The 12,041-nt window shown below is 41.6% G+C and overlaps 1 protein-coding gene across 5 annotated transcripts in view; it reads left to right on the top strand.

The window, feature by feature from the left end:
- STK39 (serine/threonine kinase 39) overlaps positions 1-12,041 on the top strand; it is a 110,456-nt gene that overhangs the window by 23,087 nt on the left and 75,328 nt on the right. For all 5 annotated transcript variants that reach the window (XR_009743192.1, XR_009743190.1, XM_061452604.1 and 2 more), the window contains exons 3-5: positions 1,474-1,582; positions 2,846-2,987; positions 5,128-5,183. Coding sequence is in view for 3 of the 5 variants with exons in the window: in XM_061452604.1 (XP_061308588.1) it covers positions 1,474-1,582; positions 2,846-2,987; positions 5,128-5,183 (307 nt within the window). In the remaining 2 variants the exon portion in view is untranslated. The remainder of the gene's footprint in view (positions 1-1,473; positions 1,583-2,845; positions 2,988-5,127; positions 5,184-12,041) is intronic.

Below are 12,041 nucleotides of genomic sequence, written 5' to 3'. Positions count from 1 at the left end.
GTATGGGTAGCTGAACTAAGAGCCTGAGGCAGGAATTTCACTCGTGTTTAAACTGACATGTCTTCTGGGAAAGGGAAGTGTGCCCCATGTTATCTATCTTCTGTTTTCCACCTACTGTCTCCTGGCAGGGGGAGAGCTGTTTGCAAGTTGCTCAGTTATTCAGGTTCTATCCAGGCATTCATCCTCCTCTGGTTCAGGACTCAGAAGTTGTACAGGGAGGAGGACTTGGCAGCAGACTAGCTGAAATGTGTGTCAAATTACAACCTGACTCAGTAGTCACCAACAGGCATCACAAGATTAAATCACAGTCTTTAACACATATAATTAAGTTTTTATTAGAAAGTGGCTGCAAAAAAAGAGTCTTTGAAATGGCTGCTGAATTGAGGTTGAAAGTTGAAAATTGCATCTGTGGCAGCTTTAAGAGGGACTACTGTAGTGCCTGCATTGTGCCAGTGCTGCTGAGTCAGCATATAACCTGGGTCCACCTGAGAAAAGTTGCTTTTCAGGGAGGGAGAGGAGGTGGAAAAGGTTAGTTTTTAGCTGGGTTGGCTCCCTGACAGGCTCACCCTCCAGCAGCATGTCCTCTAGCACCATGCGATAGATCAGGGCTTTGTGGCCAGAGGTGGAGAGGGAGATGTAGGGTTGTGGGAGCTTGAGTTGGTATGAAGCCAAACCCTCTGGTACAGACAAGGCCTAAATGCTCCTACGTAAAGGTTAGGCAGCATAATGAGGGCTGCTGGAAAGGTGTTACAGAACAATTATGTGAAAGAGTGAATAGAAAAAGGACTCTGCTTGAAATAACAGATACAAGGCAGTCATTCTTAATGTGTACAGCTGTGGCTTGTCATAGATGGTGTTACTTGGTAGTGCCACGTTGTGCATCTGTTGGTGACTCCGCTCTTTAGTCAATTGTTTCCTCTGACTTTTGGTCTGTAACATTGATTTTCCTCTTGCACTTCTGTTTGATTGCGTGGCTCTGGTGACCACGTGTCCATGCCACAGTAGCTGAGCCAGTGGTGCTGTGTTCTTTGTCCAACACTTACTTCCTCCTTTTCCACCTGCTCCCATTCTACTCTTTTCATAACCCTTTTGAACAGGAAAGCAGTACGTTTTGTTCTTCCCTTGCATTTTGTTGTCCAGCCTATATCTGTACCTTCAGCTCTTGGAGACTGCTCATTCTTCATTGCTCACTCTGAATTTGGGACTTCTAACAGTAATTTCTGTGCTGTGCTCAGAAGAAAATTGGTGTACTTATGCCTGTATCTCCTGGCCAAACCTCCCTCCTGTTCTTTGCAATCATGTTTTGTCTTGCATGCAGATCTATAGGTAAATTGAAATGTTTTGGCGAGTTGATGCATATTTTATGCATACTTCAATTCTGTTGTAGTACTTCACTTTGGAAATTGAACTTTCTCTCTATACAAGCAGAACTGATAGCTGGCTGTGTTATGTTGGGCTTTGTATTTCTTACAGAAAGAAATTCAAGCAATGAGTCAATGCAATCACCCCAATGTGGTGACCTATTACACATCTTTTGTGGTGAAGGACGAACTTTGGTTGGTTATGAAGCTGTTAAGTGGGGGTAAGTTACTGGTTTTGCTTGTTTAGCTGCAAGTAAATTGGATGATTTTTTTTCTAATGTACCTTCTTTGGGTTAATTGATGCTAAAGTAGGAGTGGGGAGGGAGACTCCATGGAATGAAGCTCAAGACATAGCAGGAATATGCAGATTTTGAAAGTTTGTATATGTGTATTGATAGTGCAGACTGAGAATTACTAAGATAAATTCTGCTGATCTAACTACTGTATTTTTTTATTCTGTATCAGTATAATAAAACTCTATTAAGGCTTTGTAGGGAAAATGGATGAGAATGAAGTCATTTCTGTCAGTGTGGCCTTTTTTTTGTGTTTCTCTAGAATCTACTCTGTTTTTGTAGAAGTGCATATATTTCTCATTTCTTCAGTGTTTTTCAGTCTTTATTCAAGTAAGATTCCTCCTAGGACAAGCATTATATGTGTTGCATCCTATTTATTGCTCAAACTAACCAAATACTCATTACAGTTTTTATGATGATGATTGATAGTGTAAAAATCTTATTTGTTTCTTGAAGAGGAAAAAGGGGCTGAACTGAATGTGCTTGCAGCTTAGAAAAGCGGGGTTCCAGCATAAGATGTGGTGGTCTTGGTTGTTACATGATGTTCTTCAAGATTAGTCTTGAGGGCAGCAGACTACTGCACCATCATGTTAGAAAGCAAGGATGGGATGTCCTCATAAAAGAACATTTCTTACGTAACATTTGATTTGATTGTTCAGTTCAATCAAAAGCAAGCATAGACCCTGAGAGAAAACTGATTCATGAGAGGAACTTACTGTGAGCTGCTGAAAAATGCTTGGATAAAAAGAAAATGTTGCTGTTAGATTCCTTGAGATTTCTAATAACTGAAGTTCAGTCTAAAACTGGGTGTCACTAGGAATGTTGTCATCATTTGTTGGCAGAGACTACCTCCTTCCAGTCTTGCATGTCTTCATTGTGGACACATGAGCCATAATCTAAGCAGGATAATAAACCAAAACCTTTGCTGTTAAATGTGGGATACTCCAGAATTTTTAATAAATGCTATGTTAGCAAGCTGTTAGCAGATCTTTCTAATGAATCATTGAGTGTCACAGTATTCTTGACAAAAATGGTGCTTTCTTGTTTGAAGGTAGTGGTGTGCTTTGTTCCGAGAACTTACATGCAAAGACTTAAATTGCGGTAGCATGAAAAGAATGAAGAAATATAAGTTTCTCAAAAATTTGATTGATAATTTTGTTTATATGCTTCTTTTCTGGATCTTCAATGTAGGTTCAATGCTTGATATAATAAAGTATATTGTGAACCGAGGTGAGCACAAAAATGGTGTCCTTGAAGAACCCATAATAGCAACAATTCTTAAGGAAGTTTTGGAGGGCTTAGACTATCTACACAGGAATGGGCAAATTCACAGGTAGGATCATATACACAATGAAAAGCATTTTCAAAGTTGTATGTATTGTTTGTTAATACTGGTCAGCTGCAGTTGCTTGGCTAAACAAATTGTACGGTCCCTTTCACATACCGTAAATGCCATCAGTAATTACCAAATAATAATGCCCAGGCAGATGCTGTAGTCTTTACTGCAAGTTGTCACTAATGCTTAGTACTTGCCTGGTCTTTACTCTGTTTCTCCTACAATTAGGATAGGTCTGTGCTATACTAAGTATGCCAGGACTGTGGTCTATGTTCTTGTGTCTGCTGGTACTCCAGATAATCTGATCTGAATCTAGTTTGTGTGATATGGTCTGTGACTTGGTTGTTGTGTTGCACAGTAAACCTGTAACATTGGGCACACAGGCACTGCTATATAATGTGAAATTTATTTTTTCCTGGTAATCAGTAATGTCTGTTACAGCTCTACAGACCTCTATGACCACACATGAAGCTGGTATTAATACTGTGGAACTACATCTTGGTGTATCATCTAGTGATTGCTCTCTTCTATATATTCTGTCTCCACTGACTTCCTCAGTGTAAATTGTGCAGATCCCCTAGGATGATTTATCCATATCTGCTGTAGCAAACCACAGGTTGCTTCCAGTGTTTAGGTGTTGGAAGGGCTGTACTCTGACCTCCCTAATTAATTTTACTGAGGTGAATTTGCCTTTAAAGGGAGGTTTCTACAACAGGCTTTCTGTCTGTTCCAAACACTAGCCTTTTATAAGCGAATCTTTTAAATAAAAATCATATTTGCTGCAGACAGAACTCTGAGAATGGAGGTAGTGCAGATGTAGCAGGGTAATTGTTCTTTATGTGTACTTCTTATGCCTCATCTTATAAATGAACTGCTTCTGATATAAATCAAGAACCATCTCCTCCCTTTGCAGAGAGAAAATTGAGATAAATGGAGAAATAAAGAACAATTATCTTGACTTCTGGTCTGGAATGCCAAAGATCTGCCTCAAACCTTAATTCGTAATCTTCTGTTACGCTGATGTTGCAAAAGGAACATTCGTTAGCTTTTAAGGATACATCTGTTCTTTAAGGAGACATCTATTTGTACACCTGAGATTTCTCCTTTTTTATAACATGTAATTTGTAAATGGTGCAGTACCATAGAAGTCCTGTTCAAGACAACAGAGTGTGCTTTTCTTTTTTCATGTATGTTGTGGTATTTCAGGGAACGCTATCCAAATGGTATTTGCCAGTTGGAGATGTTTCCAAATTGTTCAGGGATTTTGTTCTGCTATTTCAATGCAATCTTTTTTATGCGTAAGGAAGCAGGTTATGTTACCTTTCAGTAGGAATGTGTTAATAATTTTCAGTGAATATTGGAAAGATTAGTTTGCTCAGATTCTTAACCATTTATGATAACGTTCTGCATGAAAGATTTATCCTGTGCATTAAGAATGGGGTGCATATTTCTGTAAAAAAAAAAAAAACCCCTAACCCAAAACCCAACAACAACAAAAATGAAAACCAACAAAAAAAAAACAACCACCCAGAAAGTTTCTTAACGATATGTGTCAGTGATGTGTTAAATGGATATAGTGACTGTTAAGCACATGCTGCATTTTTGACAGTTTCAGTGTCAGATAACCGATGACAAAATATGGTTGCTATTTGTGAGCTTTTCGTAATTTTATTGAGTAGAAATCTACAGTATATTTACCTTCCTTGAAAATGGGTATCTTCTCTGACGAAGTCAAAGAGGAGAACTTTTTCCAGCTTTTCATTAGTGGTGCAGTGGGATGTGAGAGCATTAATTCTTGCTTTAAAGCTCTGAAAGTTCTCAGTTTCTCAGATTATATTTACAAAAGGTGGTAAAACAGACTTTGGACCTCAGTATTTTTGTTCTTAAAATCCATCCCTGGATCCTTCTTGTTTTATGCCAAAGATGAATTTGGGTCTTTTATAAAGAGAGAGAGTTTATGAGAGTTTGAGTTCTGCACTCTCTTTTATTGTAAATCAAATTGTTTTTATACTTCGGTCTCTGTTTCTGTCTTTTAAATTTTAAAATGCTATTTTGTGAAACTAGAATACAATATGTATTTATCTATGAAAATGTGCATGCACGTACTTTCATACTAACCTCTGTTTGTACATTCTAGAGATTTGAAGGCTGGCAACATTCTTCTGGGTGAAGATGGCTCTGTACAAATAGCAGGTAATGGTGGTGGTAGAATAATGACTAAATAAAAGGAAATTGAAGCAGAATTAGGGGCAAAAGATACAAATTTTTCTGTTGGCTTTTAACTGTTCCTTCTGGCAGGCTGTAGCTGCAAGTTACCCAGTTTCAGATTTCAAGATTCTTGATTAATGATACATGATTTAGAAATTATTCAATATTTTTCTGTGTTCCATCAAATATATTGGTAAAATTTTAATGTCCTCTTGATGTTTTCTTTTGAATCACCTATGTATGATGGCTGTAACTTGTCACTGAGATGCATGAAATATATTTCACTGCAAATTATTTTTGGCATTTCTACCATTTGTCTTGTAATGGTATTGGTTTGATACAGTTTAGCATCTTAAGTGTCCTCTGAATGTATTGATACGCTTCTTGAGTGGTAGTCTGTAAGAATCAAATTATTTGGTGTTTATAAAAGCTTAAGTACTGAGCAAGACCCCATATCTCATCTCTCAAGTTAGTACTGGATATCTGGAAAATAGAGTGAGCAAATGGTGATACATGCCCTCTCTCCCAGTATACTCTCAGGCCTTTCATAGTTCATAGTTTATGACCCAGCAATGAAAGCATTGTTTAGTAGCCCTCAGTAATAAAAATGGCTATAGCCAGAAGTTCTTTTTTTATATGAACAATGCTTTCAAAGTACTGTGTAAACGTATATTTTAAAGGCTATATATAGTATGCCAGTGTCGTAAATCTATGGGACTGGATGGGCAGAGATTGGCTGGCAGGTAAACCATTGGAGCAGTTTTAAGTCTTCCATTTTGAGTTCAAGACTTTTAAAGTAGGTACTCAATTTTACGGACTTGAATTCTAATGATACTTAATATTTATTTATTCACTTGATTTTACCCCACAGTTGTCTTCGCTTTGCATAGCACTCTGGACAACTGCTGAGATTCTAGGTCTTGTGTTGTTCAACTGTTATTTAGATCTTCTCATATTGTAAAGCAGTAGATGTCCAAACAGCCAACTTAATTAAAAATAATAACTGAAAAGTTGAAAGATAAAAATCTCCTGAGTCATCTGAAACAAGGGTGTTGACTTTAGATCATTACTTTCACACATAATCAAAACTACTCTTCCAGTAGTCTGATAACATTCAAACAACAGCTTCATTTATCCTTTTCTAGTTCAGTTCCAGGACTTGGCTTCTTGACCTTTTCCTCCTTTTTGCTGTAGGCATCTTAATGAGTAAAACTTTAATTGTGCTTCTAGGGCATTCCATTCTGTGTGGCACTGAGGAAGTTCAGTGGCTGGATAGATACGTGGGATGTCTCTTTCTGTGATGTATTATTTCAATACCAGGTTGTTTCTGATGTTCAGGTGAAAAGTGCAGCAGTGTCAAACTAGTTTCTTTGTTGGGCTGGGCTGTTCTCTTTGGGACAACTGAATGTTGCAGATTAAGTGATAGCCAATTTTGAATGTCAAAGAGGCTAAAATTCATCCTTTTGACATCTTTTTGCCATGACAAGGTAAAACTTCCTTTCATCTTAGGGCAACGCGTATCTCATAATTTTACTTCTTTTTATTCGTTAGAAGAACTTTCATTGTTTTGACTGCTTTTTCTCCTGTACCCCAAGGTTCTATAATGAAATGATGTCTCCATAGCACACACTGCTAATGTGTATGTGGTGTAATATTTGAGGACAGAGTTGCCCGTTAGGATTTCTGGGTTCTGAGGGACTGTGTCTCTCACAAATGAAGCTCACCCCAGTGCTTTTCTGACAAAAGACATTGTGTAGATATAGAAGAGCATAGATTCTTCAAAGAATTGGGGTAGCTCTACAGAGACCTCCCATAATGGACCTTGCAGGTTCTGCACAGAGAATCTGCTCAGTCTTTGGTGGGAAAGAGGAAAATACACATTTTTGTGTAAATTGTGGAGGTTGTTTTTCTGAAAGTATGAAGTTCTGCTGTACAGAGCAGGAAACTTGAATTTTTCACAAATATAATATTAAACAGTCACTGCAGCTCCTCAGCTCCAACATTCTACTTAAAATTATTGGGTTTGTAACATCTGGTGTTGAGCAAACAAGGTGATTGGTACTTCATCAGGGTTTCTGCTTTCTAAAGTCAAAGTACGCAAGAAACCAGTGAAGCAGCAGATGTGTAAGGAGCAGATATGTAAGGAACATGTAGCAAAAAGCAGTCATACACAGCGATTAGTGGAATGTGTAGAATGTATGGGCTGCATGATGCATTTAGTCCATACAAGAAATGACAGTTTCAGTAAAACCTGTCAGAAAAGGAATGCGTGTTTTTAGGAATCTTGGCAGAAGATCCTTCTTTTTGGTTTTGTGCGTAAGTGGCTGTGTGAACTCACCCATTGCACCAGTGGTTCTCAGGGTGTTAATTCCTGTGGTAATCCATACCCACAGAAATGTTTGGGAAAAGATCTGTTGAAAAATATGCAGAGCCTCTGTCTCAGATACTCAAACCAGATGCAGGAGAAAGATTTAGCAGGGACAGCTGTGGCAGCCCAAGCTTTCCTTGGCCAGCTGCCTTCTCATAGGGACCATGTGCTTTATTTCCCTATCTTAACCATAACCCTACCCATGGCCTTGGCTGAGCTTTAGTCCAAAGTCCACCACCATTGCCAAGGTGAGAAAGTTAGGATGAAGTATTTTTGCAGCCTGTGTCTTTCTGCAGCAACTGCTTTGCAGCTTCCCTGCCATGGAAGCAGTGGCTTTGTCTTTCTCCCAGGCCTGATCCCTAGAGTTTGGTTATGGCTGAGGTTTGGCCAAGAGCCTGAGTCCTGACTGAGGTGAAAAAGGTGTTGGGTTCAAAATGTTTTTGCAGCCTGTATCTTCCCTTAGTGGTCTCTTTGCAGCCCAGCTCCCTTGGAGGTCCTAGGCTTCGTCTCTCTCCCAACCCAATGCCTAACACTAACTCTGGATTGTTGGCTTTGGCTGAGGCTTGGCCAAGTGCACAACCCTTGTTGAGGTGAAGAAGATATTAGGGAATAAATAATTTGTAAGCTATGCTTATTTGGGCAGCTCTATTTAATTTCAGAATGCTTTACTAATACAGTTAAATCAGGGCTCTTCATTAAGTTTGTTTTTCCTTTGGTATTAGCTATGACTTTTAATGCCTAACACTGTTGAATTGTTCAGCTCTTTCCTTGTAATAAATTTCCCTTTCTTTATGTAACTTGTTCTCAGTAATAATTCGTCTCCTATGTGATAGGAAGCTTGCCACTTGTCCTGGGTTCAGCAGTAGCAGTCATGTTTCTCCTCCTTGGTAGCTGGTGCAGTGCAGTGTTTTGACTTTCGGCTCGGGAACAGAGCTGATAGAGATGTTTTGGTTTGGCCAAGGACTTTGTGAGCCTCATGCTCTGCCAGGGGGGAGGGGAAGCCAGGAGGAAGCAGAGACAGGACACCTGACCCAAACTGACCAAAGAGGTATTCCATACCACAGCACGTCATGCCCAGGATGTAACTGGGAGTTAGCCGGAAGGGCTGGGAGACTGCAGGGTTGGAGGAGGTATCGGTCGGAGCTTGGTCGGGCTTGGGGGGCGAGTTATCGGTCAGCGGGTGGTGAGGTGTTGTATTCTGTTCCCTTGTTATTTCCTTTATCATTATTATCATTGGTGGTAGTAGTAGTGATTTGTGTTATACCTTAGTTACTAAACTGTTCTTATCTCAACCCGTGGGAGTTGCATTCTTTTCGATTCTCCTCTCCGTCCCTCCGAGAGCAGGGGGAGGGCAAGAAAGGGGGGGAAGTGAGCGAACGAATTACCTGACTGGGTTTAAACCACGACAGTTCTTTTTGGCGCCCAACGTGGGGCACGAAGGGTTGAGATAACGGCAGATCTGACTGGATTAATAGTCACTCGTCACAATGACGATTTATTGGCTCTCAGAGTTGTTCTTGTTGATCTCACAGCTTCAGACCATTGTAACTTACGTAGAGCCGGTATTTGCTGTGATAGTGTTTATCAAGTGTGGGGCCTGGGCTAAGGTTCTTGTCTCACTGTGCTTTATGGCAATGGCTTGTAATACGGGCGGGCTCCAGCAGCAGGGCGGGACGGACGTGGCCGTGGACTTGTACCTGGCCGTCCGGTTGCTCTTCACCATCCTGGCCCTCACCCTACTCTCCATCTTCGTGAGGCTGCGGGGAGCCGAGGGGGAGCGGCCCCGGGAGCCGGCGGCTGCTGAAGCGGCTCAGGAGAGCGGCCCCGGGGACCAAGCGGCGGCAGGAGCGGGGCCGGAGGCCGCGAGGGGACGGCTGCCGGTGGAGGAGGTCGGGGCGGTCGAGGAGAGGAAGGAGGCGGCTGCAGAGCAGCGGGAGAAGGCGGCGGAGGAGCCGAACCCCGCGGCCGAGCCGAGCCCCGCGACGGCCGAGAGCATTCCCCGGCAGCCACCCGCCGAGCCCCAGGAGGATGCAGGAGACCACGCAGCATTTCCCAGCAAGGCAGAGGAGGAAGAGCTGGACTCAGGAAAAGAGAAGCTGGTGGTGGGAGAGCCGGCAAGCACAGCAGCTACACCAGCCCCAGTGACAAGCACAGCAGCATCGTTTGAGAGTTCTGAAGGCTCTGAATGGCCTTTGGGTATCCTTGGGACCTGCCTGCTGATTGTGATGGGGATCAGCATGTTGGCACACACACAGACTGTGTTCTACCCACAACCGTTTTGTCTGATCTCAAAAGTTAAGCAGAGTCAGGTTTGGGTCTTGTCTGGGGTTAGACGACAATATAGGGGGACCAAGAGGTTTTCCCCAAGGCTGGACAGTCATGAGTGGCAGGGTGTGTGGGACAGTATGGGCAAGTATCTAGTCCACTGGGCCCCCCCAGTGCTTTGGAAGCGTCGGAGATGGAAGGCAGCTGTATGGAGTCCCCAGCAACAAGCTGCAGAAACTGCTGAAGGGGACAGTGAATTATTTTAAGCCTGGTGGGCCCATGGCACTTCAGGCCGTCAGAGCAGAGATGCAACATAGAGATGGACTCATGATCGAGGGGTGGACTTAGCAATGGACACTATTGCCCAGGTTATTCACAAGTGTGAACACTGCACACAATCTCTCCTGCTCTGGAAGTCTGTTACAAGAGATGAAGCCTGACATGGACCAGATGGACGCAGCAGCTTTATAGGGACTGGTCCATGCACTAAGATAAGAGTGCACCGAGATAAGAGTGATGGTATATTGAAAATGTGGGATCTGAGCATGACGTGAATGGTATGGAATAAGGGGTGGATAATGTCCTGGGTTCAGCAGTAGCAGTCATGTTTCTCCTCCTTGGTAGCTGGTGCAGTGCAGTGTTTTGACTTTCGGCTCGGGAACAGAGCTGATAGAGATGTTTTGGTTTGGCCAAGGACTTTGTGAGCCTCATGCTCTGCCAGGGGGGAGGGGAAGCCAGGAGGAAGCAGAGACAGGACACCTGACCCAAACTGACCAAAGAGGTATTCCATACCACAGCACGTCATGCCCAGGATGTAACTGGGAGTTAGCCGGAAGGGCTGGGAGACTGCAGGGTTGGAGGAGGTATCGGTCGGAGCTTGGTCGGGCTTGGGGGGCGAGTTATCGGTCAGCGGGTGGTGAGGTGTTGTATTCTGTTCCCTTGTTATTTCCTTTATCATTATTATCATTGGTGGTAGTAGTAGTGATTTGTGTTATACCTTAGTTACTAAACTGTTCTTATCTCAACCCATGGGAGTTGCATTCTTTTCGATTCTCCTCTCCGTCCCTCCGAGAGCAGGGGGAGGGCAAGAAAGGGGGGGAAGTGAGCGAACGAATTACCTGACTGGGTTTAAACCACGACACCACTGTAGGTCATGTCTTTTCTTAAGTAACCAGTATTTGTGAAAGCTATGCCTGGAAGGGAAATTAAAGTCTAGTTTTTATTGAGCAGCTGTCAAGGTGTTCTTTCCGTCTATAAACATGCAACCATGTTTGACTAGTATTATACTGAAATGTTCACTTGACTCAAATACTCATCACATCTTTCTCAGGTGTTAACAATACTTCATTTTGAAGGTCATGCAAAAAGAGAATTTACTTAGTTTTTTGTTTTGCTTATTTTTCTTCATGTCCTCCCTCTCCCATTTCTGTTTATGTTTTGTTGTCCTTTTCAAAATCAGTGTTATCTTAATAGGGAAGAACAGCAGTAGGGGAGCAAAGGTTAAGTCAGGATTTTAGCTGGGTGTCTCAGTTCCTGAAAGGACCTGTAAAAGATCTACTTTATTTTTTTATTTCTGCCTATTCAGCTTTTCCTTACATAGAATAGTTCCTATTCTGAAAACTGTCACTAATACCAGTGCTGAGTTTTAGGGCATGAAAAACTTCGAAGCAGGTGTTTCTGAGGCTGTTCATGCTTTTCAAAAATATGTATAAAACCTGTCTATTCTTGTAACTTACAGACTTTTGGGAGAAAAAATAGGGGTTTTTATTCATCAGGCAAGCTGCAGGGAAAATTAAAGAATGTTGCTTGAAGCTTGCTTCTTGGCTACTGTTTCTTTGTGTTCTAATGATGTAGAAGAGGTACAGAATTTGAGTCTGTGATGCTTAACGGAAAGCAGTAAAATTACATTTTCTGTAGTTACTATTTGGTTTTGTTTTGTTTTTTTTTTAATTCACAACAAAAAATAGGAAAACAAAAATTGAAGTACATCTATAGGAAACTACTTGATTTCAGTGTGACTGAAATACTCTTGATATAGCTCTAGTCAAAGTGACAGTATTTCTCCATACATTGGTAACATGCTCTTCTTTCTTCCATTTTCCTCCTGTGTCTCTCATACAGCTGTTCCTGACATAGTAACAGGTTAACAGAACAGTTCTTTTTTATATATATGTATGTTGGAATTTGGAAAAAGCTGTGTCATCATCTAA

The sequence above is a fragment of the Pezoporus flaviventris genome, unplaced genomic scaffold (assembly GCF_033815535.1).
Source record: "Pezoporus flaviventris isolate CSIRO_AGI_PZ_B2104156 unplaced genomic scaffold, CSIRO_AGI_Pfla_v1 ptg000001l, whole genome shotgun sequence".
Lineage (NCBI taxonomy): Eukaryota > Metazoa > Chordata > Aves > Psittaciformes > Psittacidae > Pezoporus > Pezoporus flaviventris.
This window is presented reverse-complemented; position numbering and strand designations above follow the sequence as displayed.